This window comes from Gossypium arboreum, chromosome 5, assembly GCF_025698485.1.
Source record: "Gossypium arboreum isolate Shixiya-1 chromosome 5, ASM2569848v2, whole genome shotgun sequence".
Classification (NCBI taxonomy): domain Eukaryota; kingdom Viridiplantae; phylum Streptophyta; class Magnoliopsida; order Malvales; family Malvaceae; genus Gossypium; species Gossypium arboreum.
The window spans coordinates 62,153,306-62,164,128 of NC_069074.1; the positions used below are offsets into that span (position 1 = coordinate 62,153,306).

The 10,823-nt window shown below is 34.8% G+C and overlaps 1 protein-coding gene across 1 annotated transcript; it reads left to right on the top strand.

The window, feature by feature from the left end:
* Positions 1-7,677: 7,677 nt before the first annotated feature.
* Positions 7,678-10,014, top strand: LOC108465405 (protein WHAT'S THIS FACTOR 1 homolog, chloroplastic-like). Its single transcript, XM_017765733.2, has one exon. The coding sequence runs from the start codon at positions 8,039-8,041 to the stop codon at positions 9,143-9,145; it is 1,107 nt and encodes a 368-aa protein (XP_017621222.1). The 5' UTR covers positions 7,678-8,038; the 3' UTR covers positions 9,146-10,014.
* Positions 10,015-10,823: the final 809 nt, after the last annotated feature.

Consider the following 10,823-nt stretch of genomic DNA (forward strand, 5'->3'; position numbering starts at 1 on the left):
GGACCCACATTTCGCTTCTTAAAATTTCCATATGATTGCCCATTGAAACTTGGGAGCGAGGATTCATATTTCTTGACTTTCCGGTTTCTTTGTGAGGTGCATTACTCATTGGTCTTTTCTTCCAATTTCGTGTTTGATTCTACCTTTTCTTTTCCTTGATGAATTCTTCACCTTGCAAGCTTCGATCGACAAGTACCACCATTTCTTTTAGTTCAAGGATCCCAACAAATACCTTAATGTCTTCGTTAAGCCCGTCTTCAAATCGTCGGCACATCTTGGCTTCAGAGGAACATATTCACAGCATACTTACTTAATCGAACAAACTCTCTTTCATATTACGAGGCTGTCATATTACCTTGCTTCACTCAAGAAACTCTTTACATTTCGATCAATAAATCTTTCACTAATATATTTCTTCCAAAACTCTTCTTGAAACAATTCCCGAGTTACCCTCTCTTTCGGTACCACGAAATCAAAGTCTTCCACCAATTATAGGCTGAATCTCTCAACAAAGATGTAGCACATTTCAAACATTCTTGGTGTACAAGATAATTCATCAAATACCGGATAGAATTTTCAAGCGAACTCTGCTTTCTCGCATCATCATCAATATTTGCTCTAAATTCTTCAGCCCCTTGTTTACTGAATTCTATCAGCGGGGTTCTGTGAAATTTTATCATATCCACTCCTTGAGGCATTGGAGGCATAGGTTGAGGAATTGGGGAGGTGGGGAGGTCGTACATTTGGGTTCGTCTGAGCGAACTCGATGTACCATGCACTCATCATTTGGAGAAAGGCTTCCGATCCCTTTCCCTCCTCCACGACCAACAGTAGGGGTGGGTTTTCAGTCGTGCTGCTCCATCAGCCGAGTGGCGCATTACTCATACTTCATCGCCACACTGGATCGGGATCCATTTACTATATAAAAAAAATTTCATTTAAAAAGGTCAGAAGTCGTCACACTATCACAATTCATACATATGGCATGTATAGCAAAATCCGTACATACAACACGTAGTCCGAGAACTGACTAAACCTGCTATGATACCACTAAATGTAACGCACCCACACCCGAGACCGTCGCCGGAGTCGAGTATGAGGTGTTACTAAGCTTAGTTTAACATTTTTAGAACTTTGAATTATTTGTTTCTACATTCACAGCTTTTAAGCTACTTGCGTCACAGTCACAAGAAAAATCATATCTCGAGCTACGAAACTCGAAATTAAGATCCGTAAAATTTCCCTGAATCTAGACTCATAAAAATATCTACTAATTTTTTTCTAGAATTTTTGGTTGGGCCAATTAGTACAGTTTATTAGTTAAAGTTACCCCTGTTTCAAGACTCGACTGGTCTGACCTCTGTTTACTACGAACCACATTTCTCTCTGTAAAAAATTCATATGACTATGAGGTTTGTTTATACTAAAACTAGACTCAATAAGGATTCTGAGGATATAAAATACACCACCTAATTATATCTTTAAAATTTATGGTGAATTTCTAAAGTAGGAACAGGGGATTCAGAAACTGCTATGACTCTGTTTCACTAAAATTAAAATATCTTCTAACATATACTTCCTTTACTTGTTTCATTTATTTCATGTGAAACTAGACATAATAAGCTTCAATTTGATATGTATTTCACCACCAAATTCAATTTCTATGATTTTTAGTAAATTTTCAAGCTTGCATTAGTGTTGCTGCGGTATTCTGTTTATGGTAAATTTCATCCTTTTTATGAGTTTTTATGCACTAAGTATCTTAATAGTTTTCCTTAACATCAAACATAATCTAAACTAACCATTTTCATAATTTATCATTATCAAGCATTTCCTCAACCATTTCACAACCATACCATAAGATCATTTACACAAAATGGGTATATTGCTATACATGCCATACTTAAATTTACAAGCCGATTCTGAAAAATCTTACGGATAGTGTGGTGAGCCTTGACCTATCCCGACTCTGAGCTGGCTTGTCCAAAACTACAATGAGTAAGAAGGAGGAGTAAGCATAAATGCTTAGTAAGTTCATATGCAAATAATAAGTAACATAACAAGCAGTTATACCGGTCAACATTAGCATACATCACTAAAACACATATCACATTTTAATCATTCTTCATCATCTTATTACCTTATTGTGGTTGTATCAATACTCAACCCGAGGGTTAAATACATACCTGTCCAAAATATCCATTTCATATCACTTACCAATCGTCTCTTTACATCTCGAAATTTTCCTCCATTTGAGTAGAACTTTACCCGTTGAACACATCGAATATAATTCGGATACATGGATAACTTGCACATAAGTGCCATATATGCAATCAAGCAATCATGTAACCCGCCCATAAGTGAACTCGGACTCAACTCAACGAGCTCGGGCGTTCGCATCCATAAGTGAACTCGGACTCAACTCAGCGAGTTCGGATGCCTAGTTACATCTCACGAACTCGGACTCAACTCAACGAGTTCGGACATTCGCATCCATAAGTGAACTCGGACTCAACTCAGCGAGTTCGGATGCTCAACCATCCTAGTGACATGTCACTTGTATCCTAATCTATTCCTAAGGTTCAAGCGGGCTTTTCCTCGAACACTTATCCTTGTCGTCTTAGTAGAATGCGAAATCAATACTCGGTAACAATTATATTTAACAAGTAGTTCACATAATTTACATATTATTTGAAATTAACCACAAAGCATACATTTCATAATAAAATTCAGCATAACACATAATTAATATCAATAACTTAAAAATAACAATTATGCTACATTATTTACACATGAACTTACCTTGGTACCAAAATACAAAGATTTTGCAATTTAGTCCACAATCTTTTCTTTTCCTCGATTGTGGTCGATTCCACGTCTTTCTTGATCTAAAATAACACATTTAGCTTATTTAATACTCACATTATCAAATTAATCCTTAACTCAAATTTTGGAAAAATTACAATTTTACCCTAAACTTTTGCATATTTACATTTTTTCCCTAGGCTCGGGATTAAACTTTATTCCTTATTCTTATGTTTTACAACATGCTGATCACTTTTCTCTTCTATGGCAACATCAAATTCTCACTCTAACATGTGCTTGTGACTATTAGGTATTTTTACTGATTAAGCCCTTTTACTCGTTTTTGCTTAAAATTGAGTAGTACAAGTTGTCTAACATAATTTAAAACTTTATATTCTATCATAAAACATCAAAATACACAAATTTCACCTATGGGTATTTTTCCAAATATAAACCCTAGGTTAAATTATTGCTAACATAAGCTTTATCGAGTTCTAGGGATCTCAAAAGCGTAAAAATCATTAAAAATGGGGCTTGGAATCACTTACTATGGAGCTTGGAAGCTTGAAACAAACCCTAGCTATGGAGAACCCTTGAAATTTCAGCCTAATGAAGAAGATGGACAAAATTGGCTTTTAATTTTGTTTTAATTCATTTTAATAACTAAATGACCAAAATACCCTTACTACTAAACTTTCCAAAATTCCTTCCATGTCCTAATTTTTCCATGAACTTAAAATTGGTAAAATTGCTATTTAAGACCTCCTCATTAATATTCCAAAACAATTTCATACTAAAAACTTCTAGAATGCAAGTTTTGCAACTTATTCGATTTAGTCCCTACTTTCAATTTAAGCACTTTAGGCATAGAATTTCATCACGAAATTTTCACACAATCATGCAATCATATCATAAACATCAAAATCATTGTAAAATAATTATTTCTATCTCGGATTTGTGGTCACGAAACTACTATTCCGATTAAGCCTTAATTTAGGATATTACATTAACCAAGCCTATTTTCACTCCACACGAGCATGTGGCTCGTTCGTGTGTGACACATGGCCGATGTACACTGCCGTGTGCCCCTGGGGTACCCTTTCAAATTAAGTCAATATACCCTACAGGTTTGGCACGGCCTAGACACACAAGCGTGTCTATTGGCCGTGTGTGGCACATGGGTTGGAACATGGGCGTGGGGCTGACCGTATGACCCAAGTCAGCACACGAGCGTATCCTCGAGCGTGTGGTGCAAGTCAGTATGTATGCCTTGGTTTCACATGGTCTGTGACACGGGCGTGTGACCCCTGAATGCATGAAATTTTTTTCTAAGTTTCCTAAAATTTTTAAATGTTATCGGTTTAGCCCCGAACCTCTTTTAAGCATGTTTTAAGGTCTCGTAGGACCTTATAAGGAACAATGTGGATGAGTTGAATGGATTTAGATTATGAATGGATTTAGATTATGAATGCATAAATGTTTGTGAATGATGTGTATTATCTGGTAATGCCTCGTAACCCTATTTCTGTGACGGATACGGGTTAGGGGTGTAATGGATTTAGATTTAGTCCTTTTTGCTTAATTAACAATCAAAACAATAAAATTTTTTAACGAAACTTTAATATCATCTTATTGCCACTCCGTAAATATTTATAAAAATATTTACGACTCGGTTTATAGAAATAAGGTCTCGATACCTCATTTTCTAAACCCACTTGACCTTAGGGTCATACCACTTGAGCTTAATAAATCGCTTATAAAACAAAAATCACAATATCAAAAACCTTTTTAAACTCACAATTAACTCATAAATATTAAATATAATATTTACAAACCTACTAAATCGGATTTAGTGGCCCCGAAACCTTTATTACGATTAACCCTAAAAGCGAGTTGTTACATTGATAGTGGAATTTGACATAAATGGGCATTAAATTGATGATATTAAATGTTTTATAATAAAATTAATTTAGTAATTTGGTTAATAAGGTTATAATAAATAAAACTAAGTTAAAATAAGCTTAAATTATCATCATCTTCACTAAAATTAGAATAAAAAGAAACCATGGGAGAGCTTTTAGGGTTCGACAAGTATTTGGCTTGATTAAGGTATGATTCTAGCTCGGTTTTGATAATTTCTACGTTTTGTGATCGTTGTATCAAGTACTAGCTAGCCGAGGACTAATTTACAAAATTGATTAATGTTTTAAAAGTTTACATTGATGAATTCATGTGTTTTTGAGTGTTTGATGATGAATTTTGAAAGCTTAGTGATAGATATTTATGTTTTGTAAAGTGATTTTGAGTAAAAATATATATTAGGGATTAAATTGAGAAATTTGTAAATTGAAGGGTTGAAATGTGAAATAAATAAAATATATGGGCTGATAGGGACCTATATGAAATTGACTAGGCTTGGGTTTAAAGAAATTTCATGAATTTTGTGTATTTGTGAAATAAGGACTAAATTGTGAAATGTGGAACTATAGGGGCTAAAGTGTAAAAATGCGCAAATAGGTATTTTTGGATGAGATTGAATGAATAAGTGATTTAATGAGTTAATTTTGAATTCATATAGATCAAGAAAAAAAGAAAGTAGATTTAGATCGGGAAAAATCGAAGGTTATCGAGTAATCGGTCCGATTCGTCAATTCCAAGTACGAGGTAAGTTCGTATGTGGTAATTTCATTATAAATGTATGTTATATGATTTGGTATTGCATAAAATGTGATTATGAGATTTCGAATAATGTTTTAATGGTGAATACGACTATACGGATGTGTTCAACGATGAAATCGACAAGTGAAACTTCTCGGTTGAACCTTAGGAATAGTTAGGATGCTAATGACATGTCATTAGGCTAATGAATTGGCTTCAGGCCATGATATCGGCACTTCGGGTGTGAATAATACCTTGATTTGGCTACGGGCCATGGTAAAGGTACTTATCGATTAAAATCCTTGAGTATCCAAATTCTATTCCGAATGATTCAACAGGTAAAAGAATGACGTATTTGAGAAAGAGGTTAGTACGAGACGATACAGGTATGTACGGAACCTATTAAAGTATTACATTGAGAAAGTTCATTGAGATGGCATTTGATCATGTTTTGAGATATGATAAAGGTTTGTGGTTACTGTGATTTTGATTTGGTAATGTGAAAATGGTTAAATTACATTTATTTGATGAATTGAGTTAATCACTTACGAACTTACTAAGCTATGAAGCTTACTGTGTGTTAATTGTCTATTTTTTTTTAGATAATCAAAGCTAGCTCGGACTCGGGGATCATCAGGAATCGTTTTCACACTATCGATCACTTTGTTGGTATTTTTGAAACTTTGTAAATATGGTATATGGTATGTATAGGCTAGTTATGGTACTTTGGTTGTGAATATAGCCATGAGATTTGGCTTATAATTTATATGTTTTGATTTGTAAAGGTAGCCATGTGTGAAGGCTTAGTTTGGTATGTTTTGGTATAAATGTGGCTAAGGTTTCATAGTTGTTCAAATGGTAATGTTTTGAGTTTAGTAAAGGATTTATATGGTATGATTAAAGTTGATAAATTGACAAGAAATATGCTTGTGAATGAATGTTAGATGATATAAGTTTTTGAATAGGTATTTGGCTTGAATTAATTATGGAATTTGTTTGAAATGGTTATGGTATGAATTGTGCATTTGAGTTGATGATGTTTTGGATGCCTATAAATATGTTGAAATGGTATAAAATGTATTGTTGTAGGAAGGCATGAGGAGGGTGAGAAATGTGGCTTTAACCAAGCCTATTTTCACTCCACACGAGCATGTGGCTCGTTCGTGTGTGACACATGGCCGATGTACACTGCCGTGTGCCCCTGGGGTACCCTTTCAAATTAAGTCAATATACCCTACAGGTTTGGCACGGCCTAGACACACAAGCGTGTCTATTGGTCGTGTGTGGCACATGGGTTGGAACATGGGCGTGGGGCTGACCGTATGACCCAAGTCAGTAACCCCTTTAAATTTCACACGGCCTGGCACACGAGCGTATCCTCGAGCGTGTGGTGCAAGTCAGTATGTATGCCTTGTTTTCACATGGTCTGTGACACGGGCGTGTGACCCCTGAATGCATGAAATTTTTTTCTAAGTTTCTTAAAATTTTTAAATGTTATCGGTTTAGCCCCGAACCTCTTTTAAGCATGTTTTATGGTCTCGTAGGACCTTATAAGGAACAATGTGGATGAGTTGAATGGATTTAGATTATGAATAGATTTAGATTATAAATGCATAAATGTTTGTGAATGATGTGTATTATCTGGTAATGCCTCGTAACCCTATTTCTGTGACGGATACGGGTTAGGGATGTTACATTTCCCTATGGCCGTAAATGTCGTTCAAAGATTGAAGCTTCTTTAAGGTATTTAACAATAAGATCTTCAAATGAGAAAGTTTGTAGTAACTAAGGGTATGCGAAAATGAGTAATCGAAACTTTATGATGGTGACTACACACCATCAGGAGATACGAAAGCATAGGAGATGCGAAAATGAGTATTCATTAAAGTAGAAGAAAATAAAAAAATAAACAAGTTTTTATATACTTTTTAGTTAGAAGCATGGACGATGAAGATAAAATTTAACATTAATGAAAGCATTAGAAATTTGAAAGTGAATAATCAAAACTTTTAATTGATGTTTTGGCTTAAATCAAGTTTTTATTTTTAATTATTTTAATTATTTTTAAGATTTTTAATTTATTGTGCGCTGATTTTAATAGTTAATTACTAATTTAGTCCCTAAATTATAATAAATTTAATTACTAATTTTTTAAAAAATACAGGAGCGGAAATGTAATTTATACCCTTCTTCACACTTTCACCAAATATCAGTATTTTGAAAGAAATATTTGTTATTGATATTTTGGTAACTTTAATGGGGATTTTCAGTGAAACCATTTTCCCGGTTCTTGCAGATTAATATGAATACTAACCTTCAACAGATTTACCCTCCGGTTATGACTTTTACTTGATCCTCCTTTTGTTTATCTAATCCTGTTTTCCTGCCTTATCTGGTTTTTTGTTTATCTCCAACCATTTGTTTGTGGTAAGTTTGGTTTTGGACTCTCACACCGACTGTTCGAGGTTTTATCTCAGAAAAAGCAACGTCTTTTTGTTTTTATTACTTGTTAATGAAGTGAAGATCCATAATAACGTTATCATCTTCAATAATCCGATGTCAAAAATTAGATTCCATGTTTGTTTCAGTAAGGCAAATATCAAGTGGAGGAAAAAGATCGAAGAAGAAAATATACCACAGAGACTATCAACTAGACAAAGTAATGGATTTGCAGAAGAAACCATCTTTAATTCTTCAGCTAAAGTGCATTATCCAATCTCAAAATCATCAACGTCTTCTTCTTCGTGACCTCGAAAAGGAAGTCGGGTTTGTGGAAAAATGGAACTTCATGTCCATCATGGAGAAGTACCCTTCAATATTCGGTGTTGGTGGTGGCTGTGGAAAAGAACTCCCTTTTGTTACACTAACTGGAAAAGCCGAAAAGATTGCAAGAGAACAGGGAGAAGCAAGGAATTTAATGGAACCCATTTTAGTTAAGAACCTAAGGAAGTTGTTAATGTTGTCTATTGATTGTAGGGTGCCATTGGAGAAGGTTGAATTAATTGGAAATGAACTTGGCTTGCCTCATGACTTCAAAAAGTCATTGATTTTCAAATATCCTGAATATTTTTCCACGAAAGTTATCAATGGTAGAGCTTATCTTAACTTGGAGAACTGGGATTCTTTACTGGCAGTGACTGCTCGTGAGGAGAGATTCGCACGTGAAAGGATGTTGCAATCAGCTGGTGGTCAAAATAAGGTTAGGATCACGAAAGATGGTAACTATCTCGGTCCATTCGCATTTAAAATGTGTTATGCTGCTGGTTTTAGACCGAATAAGAGTTATCTTGAGGAACTTGAGAAGTGGCAGAAAATGGAATTCCCTTCTCCATACTTGAATGCGAGGAGATTTGAAGTTGCAGATCCAAAAACCCGAAAAAGAGTGGTGGCTGTGCTTCATGAACTCCTCAGTTTGACCATGGAGAAGAGGATGATATCTGCAAAACTGGACGCATTTCATTCAGAGTACCGATTACCTTCCAAGTTAGTGCTATGTTTGACAAAGCACCATGGTATATTTTACATTACAAATAAAGGTGCAAGGAGCACTGTATTTCTTAAAGAAGCATATGATGGTACAAATTTGGTAGATAAATGTTCTATCCTGATGTTTAATGATAAGTTTGTTGCACTAAGTGGTAGAAATGAGACCAGTTCAGGTAACGTTATGAAATATACTTAGGTCGTTACTTAACAGATGTGGGATAATACCACTTTGCAACCATGTTAAGTTATGATGTCAATGCAGTTGACATGGGAGCTGATAATTGTTAAGTGTTTGATGTGGATGGAGAAAAGCAGGTAAGGTGGAATTTTTTCTTAATCTTTCCTCATTGAGAATGGAGTATGGATGGCACCATTTTCTGCTATGAGTTACTAGTTTTGCTTATGCTATGAGTTATATTATTCGATAAACATTGAAATCACTTAAAAACTGAAGTAGAGGCAGAAGCAGATAATGCTTTCTCTACTCAATTATTAAAAGCACTCCAGAATCGATCACTTTCAATTGGGCCTAGGTTGTAAAATTTTCACATGTTTCTGCAGAGACGGAAGAAGGTTTTCTAGAGCTTTTGCCTCCCTCCTTAACATCAATATTGAAGAAGTTTACTGCTAAACGTGCAGCATGTTGTATGGACTGTGGAGATTAATAAATCCTCCTGTCTTTGTTAATGGAAAGAACCTCAATCATTAAACTTCCGATAAGGCTAGTTGCTCTTTTTTTTCCTCTCTCTGTTCCCATTTCTCAGGGTTGGAGTGAGTCCTTCAAAATACTACATTCACTTAACAAGGCCGGACAACAAAGGCTGGAGAACTCTGGATTAAGAATGCACTTCAATTAAGGTGAACTGCTTATGGGACCTCTTATAATAAAGGGATCAATTTGTGTGATGCCTTATGTAATTGTAGAAACAGTTTCATAGTGTATGTTCATTTATTTGAAGTTTGTTTAGCTTCTAAGTTGTTATGGAAAACTCATATCATTTACTGTTGGACTATGTTTTGAGATTTATTTCACATAATTAGCCAAGCAAGTTCGTTGCGACTTAATTGTGATGTATAGTGGGTTTCCATTGAGTACATGTTCTCATCTTATGATTGGTACAGGCTATTGAGACTTTATAGTACAATGTTGAAACGTAAGCAAATTCTCGGAGGAAAACCAAGAAACAATTCTAATCTTACTAAGAAAACTCGATGATGAGCTTATAAGACAGGATGATTTTAATGGATCTTCGTTGTTCATTGTCATACAAAATCTAGAAATTCTCAGGCTATATTTGATTGAACTGGGGAGGTGTAGAAGCTACATATTTCATCAAAGAGAAGGTTGCCGCATGGATCTATGCTACTCAAACTTGGTTGAGTGTCAACTGCGGGTATGTGTCATACACAAGTAAGTTCAATTTTTTAAAAGTTCTCTTTAGTATTTGGAGGGTCTTCTGAGGATCCTATCTGTATACTCTTGAATGCGTTGGACACAATGGAACATAAAATAAAAAAAAAAAAAAAAATTTGAGCAACATAAGTATGATTTATATATATATGTGTATAGAATTATTATTTACTCCTTTGGACTTAGATGTGTGCCTTTATACCTAATTATCCTACTCAACATCAACAAATTGCTTTGCTGTATTTTATTGTAGTGTTATAAAGTTTTTATTTATTCTTGGACAGAGTGCTATAAAGTTGATAAATCAAGTAGTGGTTGCTTAGTGCCCACAAACAATAAACTGTATTGCCTGGGTATTAAATCACTTTATAATGACTTCGCTTTACTGTTTTCTTGATCACTAAAGCACTCATTTTGGTCCTCCTATGGATCTTACTGGTGCAACTGAGTTGACTGGAAAGCA